This window comes from Gymnodraco acuticeps, unplaced genomic scaffold (assembly GCF_902827175.1).
Source record: "Gymnodraco acuticeps unplaced genomic scaffold, fGymAcu1.1, whole genome shotgun sequence".
NCBI classification, from domain to species: Eukaryota; Metazoa; Chordata; class Actinopteri; order Perciformes; family Bathydraconidae; genus Gymnodraco; species Gymnodraco acuticeps.
In genome coordinates this window covers 27,136-43,058 of record NW_022992319.1, presented here as the reverse complement: position 1 = coordinate 43,058, position 15,923 = coordinate 27,136, and the positions used below count along the sequence as shown (strand labels likewise).

Below are 15,923 nucleotides of genomic sequence, written 5' to 3'. Positions count from 1 at the left end.
CACACTATGTTTTTTTTTAATGGCTAGCGCTCAAACACATTATACGATATGGCTAAGGGGCGGGACATCTCTAAGCGGCTGACCAATCACAACAGAGCCGGTTAGCTAACGGATCAGAGCAGACTGCGTTCTGGTTTCCGACAGAGGTTGAGAAAAATAAAGAGCTTTTTGAACATTAAAGCATGGAGACATGTCCCAGTAGAGACACTACATACTGATATACACCTGAACATCAGCAGGAGAGGACTCTTTAAAGTAGAGACACTACATACTGATATACACCTGAGCATCAGCAGGAGAGGACTCTTTAAAGTAGAGACACTACATACTGATATACAACCTGAACATCAGCAGGAGAGGACTCTTTAAAGTAGAGACACTACATACTGATATACACCTGAACATCAGCAGGAGAGGACTCTTTAAAGTAGAGACACTACATACTGATATACACCTAAACATCAGCAGGAGAGGACTCTTTAAAGTAGAGACACTACATACTGATATACACCTGAACATCAGCAGGAGAGGACTCTTTAAAGTAGAGACACTACATACTGATATACACCTAAACATCAGCAGGAGAGGACTCTTTAAAGTAGAGACACTACGTATTGATATACACCTGAACATCAGCAGGAGAGGACTCTTTAAAGTAGAGACACTACATACTGATATACACCTAAACATCAGCAGGAGAGGACTCTTTAAAGTAGAGACACTACGTACTGATATACACCTGAACATCAGCAGGAGAGGACTCTTTAAAGTAGAGACACTACATACTGATATACACCTGAACATCAGCAGGAGAGGACTCTTTAAAGTAGAGACACTACATACAGATATACACCTGAACATCAGCAGGAGAGGACTCTTTAAAGTAGAGAGACTACATACTGATATACACCTAACATCAGCAGGAGAGGACTCTTTAAAGTAGAGACACTACATACTGATATACACCTGAACATCAGCAGGAGAGGACTCTTTAAAGTAGAGACACTACATACTGATATACACCTGAGCATCAGCAGGAGAGGACTCTTTAAAGTAGAGACACTACATACTGATATACACCTGAACATCAGCAGGAGAGGACTCTTTAAAGTAGAGACACTACATACTGATATACACCTGAACATCAGCAGGAGAGGACTCTTTAAAGTAGAGACACTACATACTGATATACACCTAAACATCAGCAGGAGAGGACTCTTTAAAGTAGAGACACTACGTATTGATATACACCTGAACATCAGCAGGAGAGGACTCTTTAAAGTAGAGACACTACATACTGATATACACCTGAACATCAGCAGGAGAGGACTCTTTAAAGTAGAGACACTACATACTGATATACACATAAACATCAGCAGGAGAGGACTCTTTAAAGTAGAGACACTACGTATTGATATACACCTGAACATCAGCAGGAGAGGACTCTTTAAAGTAGAGACACTACATACTGATATACACCTAAACATCAGCAGGAGAGGACTCTTTAAAGTAGAGACACTACGTACTGATATACACCTGAACATCAGCAGGAGAGGACTCTTTAAAGTAGAGACACTACATACTGATATACACCTGAACATCAGCAGGAGAGGACTCTTTAAAGTAGAGACACTACATACAGATATACACCTGAACATCAGCAGGAGAGGACTCTTTAAAGTAGAGAGACTACATACTGATATACACCTGAACATCAGCAGGAGAGGACTCTTTAAAGTAGAGACACTACATACTGATATACACCTGAACATCAGCAGGAGAGGACTCTTTAAAGTAGAGACACTACATACTGATATACACCTGAACATCAGCAGGAGAGGACTCTTTAAAGTAGAGACACTACATACTGATATGCACCTAAACATCAGCAAGAGAGGACTCTTTAAAGTAGAGACACTACGTATTGATATACACCTGAACATCAGCAGGAGAGGACTCTTTAAAGTAGAGACACTACATACTGATATACACCTAAACATCAGCAGGAGAGGACTCTTTAAAGTAGAGACACTACGTACTGATATACACCTGAACATCAGCAGGAGAGGACTCTTTAAAGTAGAGACACTACATACTGATATACACCTGAACATCAGCAGGAGAGGACTCTTTAAAGTAGAGACACTACATACTGATATACACCTGAACATCAGCAGGAGAGGACTCTTTAAAGTAGAGACACTACATACTGATATACACCTGAACATCAGCAGGAGAGGACTCTTTAAAGTAGAGACACTACATACTGATATACACCTGAACATCAGCAGGAGAGGACTCTTTAAAGTAGAGACACTACATACTGATATACACCTAAACATCAGCAGGAGAGGACTCTTTAAAGTAGAGATACTACGTACTGATATACACCTGAACATCAGCAGGAGAGGACTCTTTAAAGTAGAGACACTACATACTGATATACACCTGAACATCAGCAGGAGAGGACTCTTTAAAGTAGAGACACTACATACTGATATACACCTGAACATCAGCAGGAGAGGACTCTTTAAAGTAGAGACACTACATACTGATATACACCTGAACATCAGCAGGAGAGGACTCTTTAAAGTAGAGACACTACATACTGATATACACCTGAACATCAGCAGGAGAGGACTCTTTAAAGTAGAGACACTACATACTGATATACACCTGAACATGAGCAGGAGAGGACTCTTTAAAGTAGAGACACTACATACTGATATACACCTGAACATCAGCAGGAGAGGACTCTTTAAAGTAGAGACACTACATACTGATATACACCTAAACATCAGCAGGAGAGGACTCTTTAAAGTAGAGATACTACGTACTGATATACACCTGAACATCAGCAGGAGAGGACTCTTTAAAGTAGAGACACTACATACTGATATACACCTGAACATCAGCAGGAGAGGACTCTTTAAAGTAGAGACACTACATACTGATATACATCTGAACATCAGCAGGAGAGGACTCTTTAAAGTAGAGACACTACATACTGATATACACCTGAACATCAGCAGGAGAGGACTCTTTAAAGTAGAGACACTACATACTGATATACACCTAAACATCAGCAGGAGAGGACTCTTTAAAGTAGAGACACTACGTACTGATATATACCTGAACATCAGCAGGAGAGGACTCTTTAAAGTAGAGACACTACATACTGATATGAACCTGAACATCAGCAGGAGAGGACTCTTCAAAGTAGAGACACTACATACTGATATACACCTGAACATCAGCAGGAGAGGACTCTTTAAAGTAGAGACACTACATACTGATATACACCTGAACATCAGCAGGAGAGGACTCTTTAAAGTAGAGACACTACATACTGATATACACCTGAACATCAGCAGGAGAGGACTCTTTAAAGTAGAGACACTACATACTGATATACACCTGAACATCAGCAGGAGAGGACTATTTAAAGTAGAGACACTACATACTGATATACACCTGAACATCAGCAGGAGAGGACTCTTTAAAGTAGAGACACTACATACTGATATACACCTGAACATCAGCAGGAGAGGACTCTTTAAAGTAGAGACACTACATACTGATATACACCTGAACATCAGCAGGAGAGGACTCTTTAAAGTAGAGACACTACATACTGATATACACCTGAACATCAGCAGGAGAGGACTCTTTAAAGTAGAGACACTACATACTGATATACACCTGAACATCAGCAGGAGAGGACTCTTTAAAGTAGAGACACTACATACTGATATACACCTGAACATCAGCAGGAGAGGACTCTTTAAAGTAGAGACACTACATACTGATATACACCTGAACATCAGCAGGAGAGGACTCTTTAAAGTAGAGACACTACATACTGATATACACCTGAACATCAGCAGGAGAGGACTCTTTAAAGTAGAGACACTACATACTGATATACACCTGAACATCAGCAGGAGAGGACTCTTTAAAGTAGAGACACTACATACTGATATACACCTGAACATCAGCAGGAGAGGACTCTTTAAAGTAGAGACACTACATACTGATATACACCTGAACATCAGCAGGAGAGGACTCTTTAAAGTAGAGACACTACATACTGATATACACCTGAACATCAGCAGGAGAGGACTCTTTAAAATAATAACCCACATTTGCTGCACAGTATATTGAAGATATCAGCTTTACAGAGCGTTGTCAAAATCTTCTTTTCCTCCGGCTCAAACAGGAAACAGGAAGTCGTCTTGATCAGTGATTTCCTGCAGCAGCCAAATACTGAGCAATAATTAAAGAGACAAGCCACAAAACCAAACAAAATGTGAGAAAATGTGTGTGTCCATATTTATTTAGCTCGTTTTACATGATGCATTTCAGCAAATTGTCTTTGATGACATTAATACATTTAACACCTGCTAACTGAACAGTTTTTTGCTCCTATAATAAACCGGCTTTCTGTTAAAACTTCACAATTTCAGCTTTGAGTTTGGTCTCCTCTGCAGCTCCTACTGTCACTATACAATCAAAGAACAGTGATAAGAAAATCAACATAACTGGCAGATATGCATTCATTTTCAGCGCATTATCAATCATTGGAAAATAAAGTCATTCAGTGTCCAAATTCTCAAAGCACAAGAAGAAATACATTTTTGTTAATGGTGGCTTTGGCTGAGATAAATCAAACATTAGTCAGTGAGAAATTATTCTTGTTAGTCCAAGAAAATACATAACGAGTGAGTGTACATTCACAAAGCGCAATTGATCACATTTTGATGCATTTTGTGAAGAAAAGACTGATTAAAATAGAGACATTGTATATTTTTTGCACACTTTGATTGATTCCACGTTTACGAGGGCCGACAGGTGCAAACGTTAAATCAACATTTTGGGAAAAACCACTAAAAAACCTCCAGGACGAATTTCATTTAAAATGTAAAGCCATGAACATGTCCGTATTGATCGGTTTCAACAGGTGTGTGAAATGGATTCAGCAAAAATATTTGATGCAAGGTCAGCAGGAAAGACGTAACAACAACACAGAAAAAACATTCAAACGGCTGAATTTCTTTAAAAATAAAAAAAATAACTTCATAATTCTGTTTACAATTTATACAACATATACCAACCTGTCCCCTGTGGAGTAAACAAGATGGATAGCTTGAGATTTTAATAAATACTGACGAGAACAAGTCTTAAATGTGTGGTAAAGCACAAAGCATCACCCCCATAAAGTATGTTTGTAATAAAATGTAAATTTGTACCTGTGTGTTATTGTGTTTCTCTACATACTCTACCATTTACAACAGCAGTCTGTAACCTAACACTGTAACTCTGAAAATAATCTGTCATCCTACTCTGTGTTATATTCACGCAGTATACAGATGTTTATTAAATGTAAACGTTGCACCCTAACAACTGGAAGCATCTACAGTGGCTGTGTGTGTATGTGTGACCTAGTATTACTATCCTTGTGGGGACCTACATCTGTTTACATAGCCACGTGTGGGGACTCGCCTCCCTTATGGGGACACATATGGCGTGTGTGTGTTTTCCCTCCCTTTTCCTTGACTGACATCATGAAAGCTCAACTGATTCCTGATTGTTCTGCCTTTTCCTCTATGTGTGTGTGTGTGTGTGTGTGTGCGCGTGTGTGTGTGTTATAATGGTGGGAAATAAACCTCATATTTCTACGAATGCACGGAAATCGTTTTAAAACACTTGATAAACACGGTTTCTGGTTTCTTGTTTGACCCACAGTTTGTTACAGTCTCTCTGATGTGCACAAAACTGGCAGCTGAATAATTTCCCCCAAAGTGTCTAAACTGAAACGCAATGATAAGTAACGCCTAAAATTGATGAAGAAATCCAGCGTTTCTTCCTTTATTATCAAACATCAATAAGAATTGACAAAAATGGTATTGATGTTAATCCTAAGGATGTTTTAGGGAAGCAATATAGGTTCAAATGACTGTCCCACGAATCAGTACAAATAAAGTGTTTTGCTAACATTAGCTAACTACAGCTGTTTAAGCAAAAGCGGGCTAGAAAGGAGATGCTTGCTATTGTTATCTTCTGTTTTCTGTTTTAATAATTACTACAAACTCTGAGTGGTTAATCTGCCAGTGTTATCAACATAAATTGCACGTGCTGTCAACAATGGTCAATAAAGTGGTGCAGGAATGAGTCCTAACGCTTTGTTCTACGACATACAATACGTCGGTAAATATACCCCACTGGTGAATTGAAAAACAGGTTGCTAACAAGTGTCTAAATGAGACGACTAAACATCATCACGGCCAACATTAGCCTCCTTTAGCTTAGCGGTGGTGACGTGAAGTCATGTGACCGTGCTGTAGATCCTTTATAGAAAGAATATATTTCACACACACATACGGGTTTTGGGCCGAGGGCGACACCGTACTTCCGGTATCCGCCATTTCACACGAGGTGCAACCAGAATATCATAGTCTATTGCCTTAATCAATATAGTCAACTCTAAAATACCACATATATGCAATGGCATGATAATATTATTGTGACAAGTGGGGTATTCACCTGGTGTTTCCAGAAGATAGACGTAGATGCTGCCAAAATCGACCGAAGGCCACTTTCGAGGGTCGTCTTTCCATACATCTGCAGGCAGTCTGTAAGGGCAATCGGACAACCCACACAGCTCTAGTTTACGCTGGTAACGACCTAGAGCACACCCCTCAAGTCCAGAGATGTAATCCGAAGACATGCAGCGATTTCTTCGGTCGTTAATTCAGAAAAAAAACCTAGTGCGCTCTGCCTGGCTACATTAGCTAGCTGTTTATATTAGCACCTCCAGGATATTAGCACCTCCAGGAAAATGGCGTATTTATATATATATGGCGCTCGTTGCATTGTGGGTAGCTCGTGACGTCACTGTGTGTGAAAGAATAGCCTCACATTAGCTTTTTACTTTTAGCAATTGCATTCACACTTTACTTATTATAACATTGTCTTGATAGGTGGAAATCATCCTGCTGAAGTATCACAAATGTGAGTTTGCCACAGAGCTTTTTTGTTGTTGTTGCAATAATCTAAAATCAAGTGTAAACATCCCATTTCTTTTAGTCGAGGGAGTCCTTGCAATGCCACAACGAGTCACCACCGCACCGCTCTTGTAATCCTGTAATAAGGGAATTTAACCTTACATAGCGCTTTTCCTGTGAGACAATAGAGCTTTCAGTACAGGTTTGGTCTGCTCTCAGAGCGCTGACTGACCACATGTTAAATAAAACAACCCCGTTACACGTGTCAGATTGTTATCTCGGCCTGATTTCCGCGGCGCTGGGATCACAGCGAGGCTGCAGCAGTCTCTCTCTCTCTGCACAGTTAAAGCCTCTGAGCTGTTGTGAGTGAGGGTGACATGTCCTGCTCGCTGTGTGATAGCTTTACATTCCAGCTGTCTGCTCTGGTTGCAGTCGCCTCACACTTCCTGCCTGCCCGCAGCCCGACTGGCTTTTCCTCAGTCGCATTCGGGTGTCATTCCTCGTGCAATGTGACTGGAGTTGCTTAATTGAAAGAGCCTAAAGTACAGTAACCTTCAGCTGGTGCCAGTTTCATATGAAGAAATATATTTTTGGAAGTCAGTGTAGCATAAGAAATGGTGGAGCAAACATAAATACATTTGGTGGTGTTTTCACTGCAGTGGAAGCTCGTCCAAGTGCAGAATGTAAATGAAAATATGTAACTACATTAAAATATTGTAATATAAATATGTAAAATAATACTTTTGAGGAAAAACTTGACTATTTACTGCAAATGACTTAAAGCACACGACTGGCAATTTATACCGGTCATTTATAACTCTGTGTTTTCTCAGCTTGTAAACAAGTCTGCAGGTCAGGTGCGTTCAAGTGCTATTGGACAATTGAGACTTAAAGGTGCCAGTTGGGTTTTTTCTTATAACCACAAAGAGAGAAGTATGTTTAGTGTTTTTTAACAAATGTATATATGAATGTGTGTATCCTCGAGGTGAAAAACAAATCTGTAGAGTACTTTATTTATTTCTAAAGCCATTTTTTATGTCATATTTCTCATTCTTTACTGTTTTTATGTCATTCTTTGATAGCTAGCAGTCTTTTCGCCTGTTACGTAAAAAATACTTTACTGGTCATAACCCTCAACGCCCCGTAGAGTTACTGACAAGAAAGGGCAACACATTTGAATTAGTGAAGTTTGTTTTCACATGATAGCACATTAATGTTCAATCAAACCTGTTAATTAATAGTTGGATGTGAAATGTGATTGAAAGCTCATAAGTGGAAGTAATTAAGGAGTCTAAACTGATACTGATTAAAAAAACACCAATAATGTACTGAAATAATGCAAATAAATATGTGCAATTTTTAAGTAAAACATGCAGAAAATGCGTCTTTAAATCTTATAATACTGACGTGTTTAAAAACAGAGACTGTGGTTATGTAAGATCATTATTGGCATCAAGAGTGTCAACGGAGAGGGTGGTATGTTTGACCTCTCTGATTTTACAAGACTATCCTTAATATTAAATCCTTAAAATACATCTTTTGGTCATCTTCAGCCAAAGAAGATGATGGGAGTCCAGTTTGTGTTAGTTATGGCAGAATAAATACAGAATTCTGTGACATATGGATCAGAAAAAGAGGAGAAAAACACATAATTTATAAAGACAGCTCTTACCGTAAAGGGGGGTTTGCTTTTCTACGAGATAACGCCATTTCAGATGTTATTTTCACAGCAAAGTCGCCCATAACCTCCCAGTAATCTCAGAGTAAAACCCAGCGCCTGCCTGTCTGCCAGTTTTGTGTCCAGGAGGTTGAACAAGCTCATTATCGACACTAATCCTGAGCCGTGCTTCTCCAAATGATTGCACCAAAAAAACTAAAAGACTGCAGCTCGGGAACTGTGTGAAGTATTGTTTCCAGTTTTTCACTCGTCAGCCATGTTTTAACACATTTCTGACATCTTCTCAACTTCCTCTTCGTCTCCACACTGAGCGGCTGGATCGTTCACATTTACAGTTTCTTTTGGAATTGGCACTTGACAAATAATTTAATAAATAAATAAATATAGAGCCCACAACAGTAGCTCGTCCTTCTGTGTGAGGAACCGTCCCTAGCGTCCCTTTCTGCTTCCTCTCGTGGGTTTTTCCTCCAGTTCAGGAGAGAAACAAGAGTCCAGAAGCAGCAGCGTTTTTTCTCTTGCAGGAAGGTGTTTGCTTGCAGCAGGTGTGTTTGTTTGTGTGTGTAGATATTGATTATGCTTCCGAGTGTGAGTGTGTGGATTAGTCCAGCGAGAGCAGCGGCTGCATGTTGTCCTCGTCACTTTTCACTTTGTCCGGTCGCTTCAGGACGCCCGGCTCCACCACAGACTGAGACCTGCAGAACCACAACACAGATGGTCAGACTAACGGCCTGTCATATTTATATAGTTGCATGTTGAGATTGGCCCACTTTTGGATCAGAAATGCATTTATTGGAAATGCAGCAATTCAAATGTTTGTCTCCTGATAATCGTTATGTTACCCTAACCCCCCCCCACCCACATTTACATACAGCTGGGTTCCTTAAAGAGTCCTCTCCTGCTGATGTTCAGGTGTATATCAGTATGTAGTGTCTCTACTTTAAAGAGTCCTCTCCTGCTGATGTTCAGGTGTATATCAGTATGTAGTGTCTCTACTTTAAAGAGTCCCTCTCCTGCTGATGTTCAGGTGTATATCAGTATGTAGTGTCTCTACTTTAAAGAGTCCTCTCCTGCTGATGTTCAGGTGTATATCAGTATGTAGTGTCTCTACTTTAAAGAGTCCTCTCCTGCTGATGTTCAGGTGTATATCAGTATGTAGTGTCTCTACTTTAAAGAGTCCTCTCCTGCTGATGTTCAGGTGTATATCAGTATGTAGTGGCTCTACTTTAAAGAGTCCTCTCCTGCTGATGTTCAGGTGTATATCAGTATGTAGTGGCTCTACTTTAAAGAGTGCTCTCCTGCTGATGTTCAGATGTATATCAGTATGTAGTGTCCCTACTTTAAAGAGTCCTCTCCTGCTGATGTTCAGGTGTATATCAGTATGTAGTGGCTCTACTTTAAAGAGTGCTCTCCTGCTGATGTTCAGATGTATATCAGTATGTAGTGTCCCTACTTTAAAGAGTCCTCTCCCGCTGATGTTCAGGTGTATATCAGTATGTAGTGTCCTCTACTTTAAAGAGTCCTCTCCTGCTGATGTTCAGGTGTATATCAGTATGTAGTGTCTCTACTTTAAAGAGTCCTCTCCTGCTGATGTTCAGGTGTATATCAGTATGTAGTGTCTCTACTTTAAAGAGTCCTCTCCTGCTGAGGTTCAGGTGTATATCAGTATGTAGTGGCTCTACTTTAAAGAGTCCTCTCCTGCTGATGTTCAGGTGTATATCAGTATGTAGTGGCTCTACTTTAAAGAGTGCTCTCCTGCTGATGTTCAGATGTATATCAGTATGTAGTGTCCCTACTTTAAAGAGTCCTCTCCTGCTGATGTTCAGGTGTATATCAGTATGTAGTGTCCCTACTTTAAAGAGTCCTCTCCTGCTGATGTTCAGGTGTATATCAGTATGTAGTGTCCCTACTTTAAAGAGTCCTCTCCTGCTGATGTTCAGGTGTATATCAGTATGTAGTGTCTCTACTTTAAAGAGTCCTCTCCTGCTGATGTTCAGGTGTATATCAGTATGTAGTGTCTCTACTTTAAAGAGTCCTCTCCTGCTGAGGTTCAGGTGTATATCAGTATGTAGTGTCTCTACTTTAAAGAGTCCTCTCCTGCTGATGTTCAGGTGTATATCAGTATGTAGTGTCTCTACTTTAAAGAGTCCTCTCCTGCTGATGTTCAGGTGTATATCAGTATGTAGTGTCTCTACTTTAAAGAGTCCTCTCCTGCTGATGTTCAGGTGTATATCAGTATGTAGTGTATCTACTTTAAAGAGTCCTCTCCTGCTGATGTTCAGGTGTATATCAGTATGTAGTGTATCTACTTTAAAGAGTCCTCTCCTGCTGATGTTCAGGTGTATATCAGTATGTAGTGTATCTACTTTAAAGAGTCCTCTCCTGCTGATGTTCAGGTGTATATCAGTATGTAGTGTCTCTACTTTAAAGAGTCCTCTCCTGCTGATGTTCAGGTGTATATCAGTATGTAGAGTCTCTACTTTAAAGAGTCCTCTCCTGCTGATGTTCAGGTGTATATCAGTATGTAGTGTATCTACTTTAAAGAGTCCTCTCCTGCTGATGTTCAGGTGTATATCAGTATGTAGTGTCTCTACTTTAAAGAGTCCCTCCTGCTGATGTTCAGGTGTATATCAGTATGTAGTGTCTCTACTTTAAAGAGTCCTCTCCTGCTGATGTTCAGGTGTATATCAGTATGTAGTGTCTCTACATGTCTCCATACTTTAATGTTCAAAAAGCTCTTTATTTTTCTCATACTGCCTGTCTGTGCTGCAGCTCCTCTTTTCACCCTCTGTCTGAAACCAGAGCGCAGTCTTTTCTGATTGGTTAGCTTGCCGGCTCTGTTGTGATTGGTCAACCGCTTAGAGATGTCCCGCCCCTGAGCCTATCACGTACAATGTGTTGGAGCGCTATTAGACAGAGTGTTACGTAGGGGATTTGAGCCTTTGCAGACCATTTACATGCATAACAACAGATATAACAAACTACAAGGAAAGGGAAACCCCTCCAAAAAAGCATAATAGGATGTTGGGAAAATACTGAATGTCCTCTTCCAACATGAGAGTATCATGATAACAAAGGTATCAACTGTAGCTGTGAACGTGACAGGATGTGTGATTACCTAGAAGAGCATCAGGACTGTTTGAGGCATATGATAGCTATGTGATTAACATGATGATTCAGCCTCTATGGAGAGAGACATCAAGCATGCTCATTTCTGACGTGGAGCTAATCTGAAGTAAACATTGAATACTGCTTTCTATTCCTCCATCTTGTGACTGTGTGACTCCCTCTCTTGGATATCAGCATGTGAAGGACACTGCTCAGGAACTAGTTGATGCTCTGTATGTGATGACTACTTCCATTCTGGAGAGGATCACAGATACATGGATCCTGAGGTTGAAGCTCAAGCCGGGGACCAGGGAGATTATTAACATTTTTAAGTATTTAGAAAAAGTCAGAATTTTGAGAAAAGTCAGAATTTAGGGATTTTGAGAAAAAGTCAGAATTTTGAGAAAAAGTCAGAATTTTTATTAAAAGTCAGAATTTTTATTAAGTCAACATTTTGAGATTTTGAGAATAAGTCAAAATTCTTAGATTCTTTGAAAAAAAAGTCATAATTTTTGAGAAAAAAAATCAGCATTTTGAAAAAGGTTAGAATTTTTGGATTTTGTGAAAAAGTCATATTTTTGAGGAAAAAGTCAGAATTTAGAAATGTTGAGAAAAAGTCAATTTTTTTTATAAAAGTCAGATTTTTGAGAAAAAGTCAACATTTTTAGAAAAAGTCAGAATTTTCCGATTTAGAGGAAAAACTCAGTATTTTGTACGTGACAGGATGTATGATTTTCTACAAAAAAACGGTATTCCTCCATCTTGTGACTGTGTGACTCCCTCTCTTGGATATCAGCATGTGAAGGACACTGTTCAGGAACTAGTTGATGCTCTGTATGTGATGACTCCTTCCATTCTGGAGAGGATCAGAAATACATGGATCCTGACATTGAAGCTCAAGCCGGGGACCAGGGATTATTAACATTTTTAAGTATTTTGAGAAAAGTCAGAATTTTTATTAAGTCAGAATTTTGAGATTTTGAGAAAAAGTCAGAATTTTGAGTAAAAGTCAGATTTTTTTGTAAAAGTCAGAATTTAGGGATTTTGAGAAAAAGTCAGAATTTTGAGGAAAAATTCTGAATTTTGAGAAAAAGTCAGAATTTTTATTAAAAGTCAGAATTTTTATTAAGTCAACATTTTGAGATTTTGAGAAAGTCAAAATTCTTAGATTCTTTGAAAAAAAGTCTGGATTTTGAAAAAAGTCAATTTTTGTATTTTGTGAAAAAGTCATATTTTTGAGGAAAAAGTCAGAATTTTGAAATGTTGAGAAAAAGTCAATTTTTTTTGTAAAAGTCAGATTCTTTTTGAGGAAAAAGTCAGATTTTTCCGATTTAGAGGAAAAACTCAGTATTTTGTTCGTGACAGGATGTATGATTTTCTACAAAAAAACGGCATTCCTCCATCTTGTGACTGTGTGACTCCCTCTCTTGGATATCAGCATGTGAAGGACACTGAAGGAACTAGTTGATGCTCTGTATGTGATGACTACTTCCATTCTGGAGAGGATCACAGACACATGGATCCTGAGGTTGAAGCTCAAGTCAGGGACACGTGAGATTTTTAACATCTTCAAAATCCCTGCTCTGACCTCTTCATGGTTTTGGGGGACAGGTTCTTCTCCAGGTCCCGCTCCAGGTCCTGCACTGACAGGGTGTAGGACTCGGTGGTCGGTATCCTCGTCGTAGGCGTGGTCCAGCAGCGCCCGCGCCCACGTGCCCATATCGTACGGAGGCATCATCCCCCCCAGCTCCGAGGGCAGGATCTCCGGATGGATGAGCAGGTGGAGGCTGTTCAGGTTGTTCCCGTGCATGAAGATCTGCAGGGGGGAAGACACAGACGGTAACACTTCACTTAATATTGTACCTGATGGGCTCATTATTATTCGCTCGTTATTATGAGCCTATATTATTATTATTATGCACCGCTTTCCCCCTTCTACGACTCAGATGAGGGTGTTGAACTTTTCCTTGAGCATGTGATGTTTTGGTGTTTTATTGTTTTGTTTCTTTCTGTTAACTGTCAAAGTGGAACTAAGTATTTTTTTGTACGTTTTTGTGCTTCTCTTATTTTCCAACGATACTGATTGGCTGAGAATAAGAAAATATGAAGGACAGACCTTCTATTTTCTTTTTATTTCGTTTGTTTGAGACATAGAGACATGTTTTGTAAATTAAGTTGTGCATATCAGGAACGGAACAAATACAAATGAAATGAAATAGTAAATTGCTTTAATTTGCTTAAACTAGAGGGGCATAACTAACACCAGTGTGATGTTGGTGAGATTATGACCTACAGTAGGGGGTGCATAATCCGGCAGCCGTAACACCAACTCTGACAGATTTAGAAACCCCCCTGCCATTTTTTAAACTAAAATGCAATCCCGCTGTTACCATGCTGCTGTAACAAAACATATTCACAATTAGGGATCAAAAAAGTACATCTAATCCTAATCAAATCTGATAAAAATCATATTTCCAGTCCAGCAGATTTGGACTTGTTTTTGCTGAAGCATTTGAATCCGATATTTAGCATTTGTAACCCTCATTTTGGTCTCCACCATCTCCTGACGGAAATATCTGTTTATTTAGCTGCTAAATTCTCCTCTATGTTCACCAGTCTGTCTCTCATTAGGTTTTAAACGCTGTCTTCTGGTGAGATGAAGGTTAACAGTCTGTTTTTAGATTAGATTACTTTATTGTCATTACAAAAATGCAAGCACAGTGTAACGAAATGTAAGGAGGGTCTAACCAGAGTGCAAAACAGTCAGTTACATACACAATTATCAGAAGTATGTACAAAATAAATGATACAAAAATAAAGGTAAATAGATGGGAAATGTATAAATAGGAATAAATACACAGATAATAATAAATACAGTGAATACAGAATTGCGCTTCAGCACAGCACACAACAACAACAACAACAACAACTAGGCAGTGTGTCATAAATACATTTCCTGAAAGCTGCTTTAATATCTTCTCACCCTCTTCCTGGTCTTGTCTTTGAGGAAGGGTCGTATCACGGTGTAGAGAGCGTGGATGTACCACGGCTGATTCACAAAGTGGATTCCTCCAAATCTGGCAGGATAACTGTCCTGTTGGGAGAAGAAACAAAGCAAGACGTCACAGAAGAAAAACATCCAGCCATTACATCCTGACTCAGCGATTTAATAACAGGTGCAATTACTACGTCACTCAAGAGGCTGCTTCTTTGACTTGCAGCAGGAGAAGAATGACCTCTGTGAGTTTCCTGTCCCTTTGCATTAGATTAGTTTTTGAGAATGGGTTCTAATCTCATCATCTATGGGAAATGGTCCGGGCTATTTTAGAGTCACCGCAGATTAAAACGCCGGGGGGAAATTAGTCTTTGTTCGTACAGGTTGACTGTGTGGAGTCTGTGTTTCCACCATTATCATGATTACCCTCCACTGTAACCGTGTGTGTGTGTGTGTGTGTGTGTGTGTGTGTGTGTGTGTGTGTGTGTGGTGTGTGTGTGGTGTGTGTGTGTGTGTGTGTGTGTGTGGCCTAGCATTACTATACTTGTGGGGACCTAAATATGTTTACACAGTCACGTGTGGGGACTCGCCTCCCTTATGGGGACAAATTGGAGGTCCCCATGAGGGGAATCATTAATTTTAGGGTGAAGACTTGGTTAGGTTAAGGGTTAGGGTTAGGCATGTGTTGGTTAGGTTAGGATAAGTCTCCAGGAAATGCATGTAAGTCAATGTAATGTCCCCTGAAGTGATGTATACATGGTGTGTGTGTGTGTGTGTGTGTGTGTGTGTGTGTGTGTGTGTGTGTGTCATGGTTTGGCTGTGGTCCAGCAGAAGGGTGAAATTATATTCTGACGTAACAAAGCCAGCAGATGAAAAAAGGCTGGAGGCAGACGTTTATGTAAAAGCTGTTGGCAGTGTGTGTGTGTGTGTGTGTGTGTGTGTGTGTGTGTGTGTGTGTGTGTGTGTGTGTGTGTGTGTGTGTGTGTGTGTTGTGTGTGTGGGAGAGACAGTGAGATTATCTGAGGATGGGAAACACTCGTATGTACATTAGGATTTCACAGAGTTGAGTCATCGAGCAGAAGCACAGCCAGAGGAAGTGGAACGGGGACTGTCCAACACTTTGATTGCAGAGAGAGACTGT

The 15,923-nt window shown here is 39.9% G+C and overlaps 1 protein-coding gene across 1 annotated transcript; it reads right to left on the bottom strand.

The window, feature by feature from the left end:
* Nucleotides 1-6,800: 6,800 nt before the first annotated feature.
* LOC117541252 (clavesin-2-like) lies at nt 6,801-14,989 on the bottom strand. The gene is given in 4 exon segments (XM_034208425.1): nt 6,801-9,374; nt 13,376-13,450; nt 13,452-13,603; nt 14,771-14,989. Coding segments are annotated over 4 exon segments (477 nt in total). The 5' UTR covers nt 14,927-14,989; the 3' UTR covers nt 6,801-9,280.
* Nucleotides 14,990-15,923: the final 934 nt, after the last annotated feature.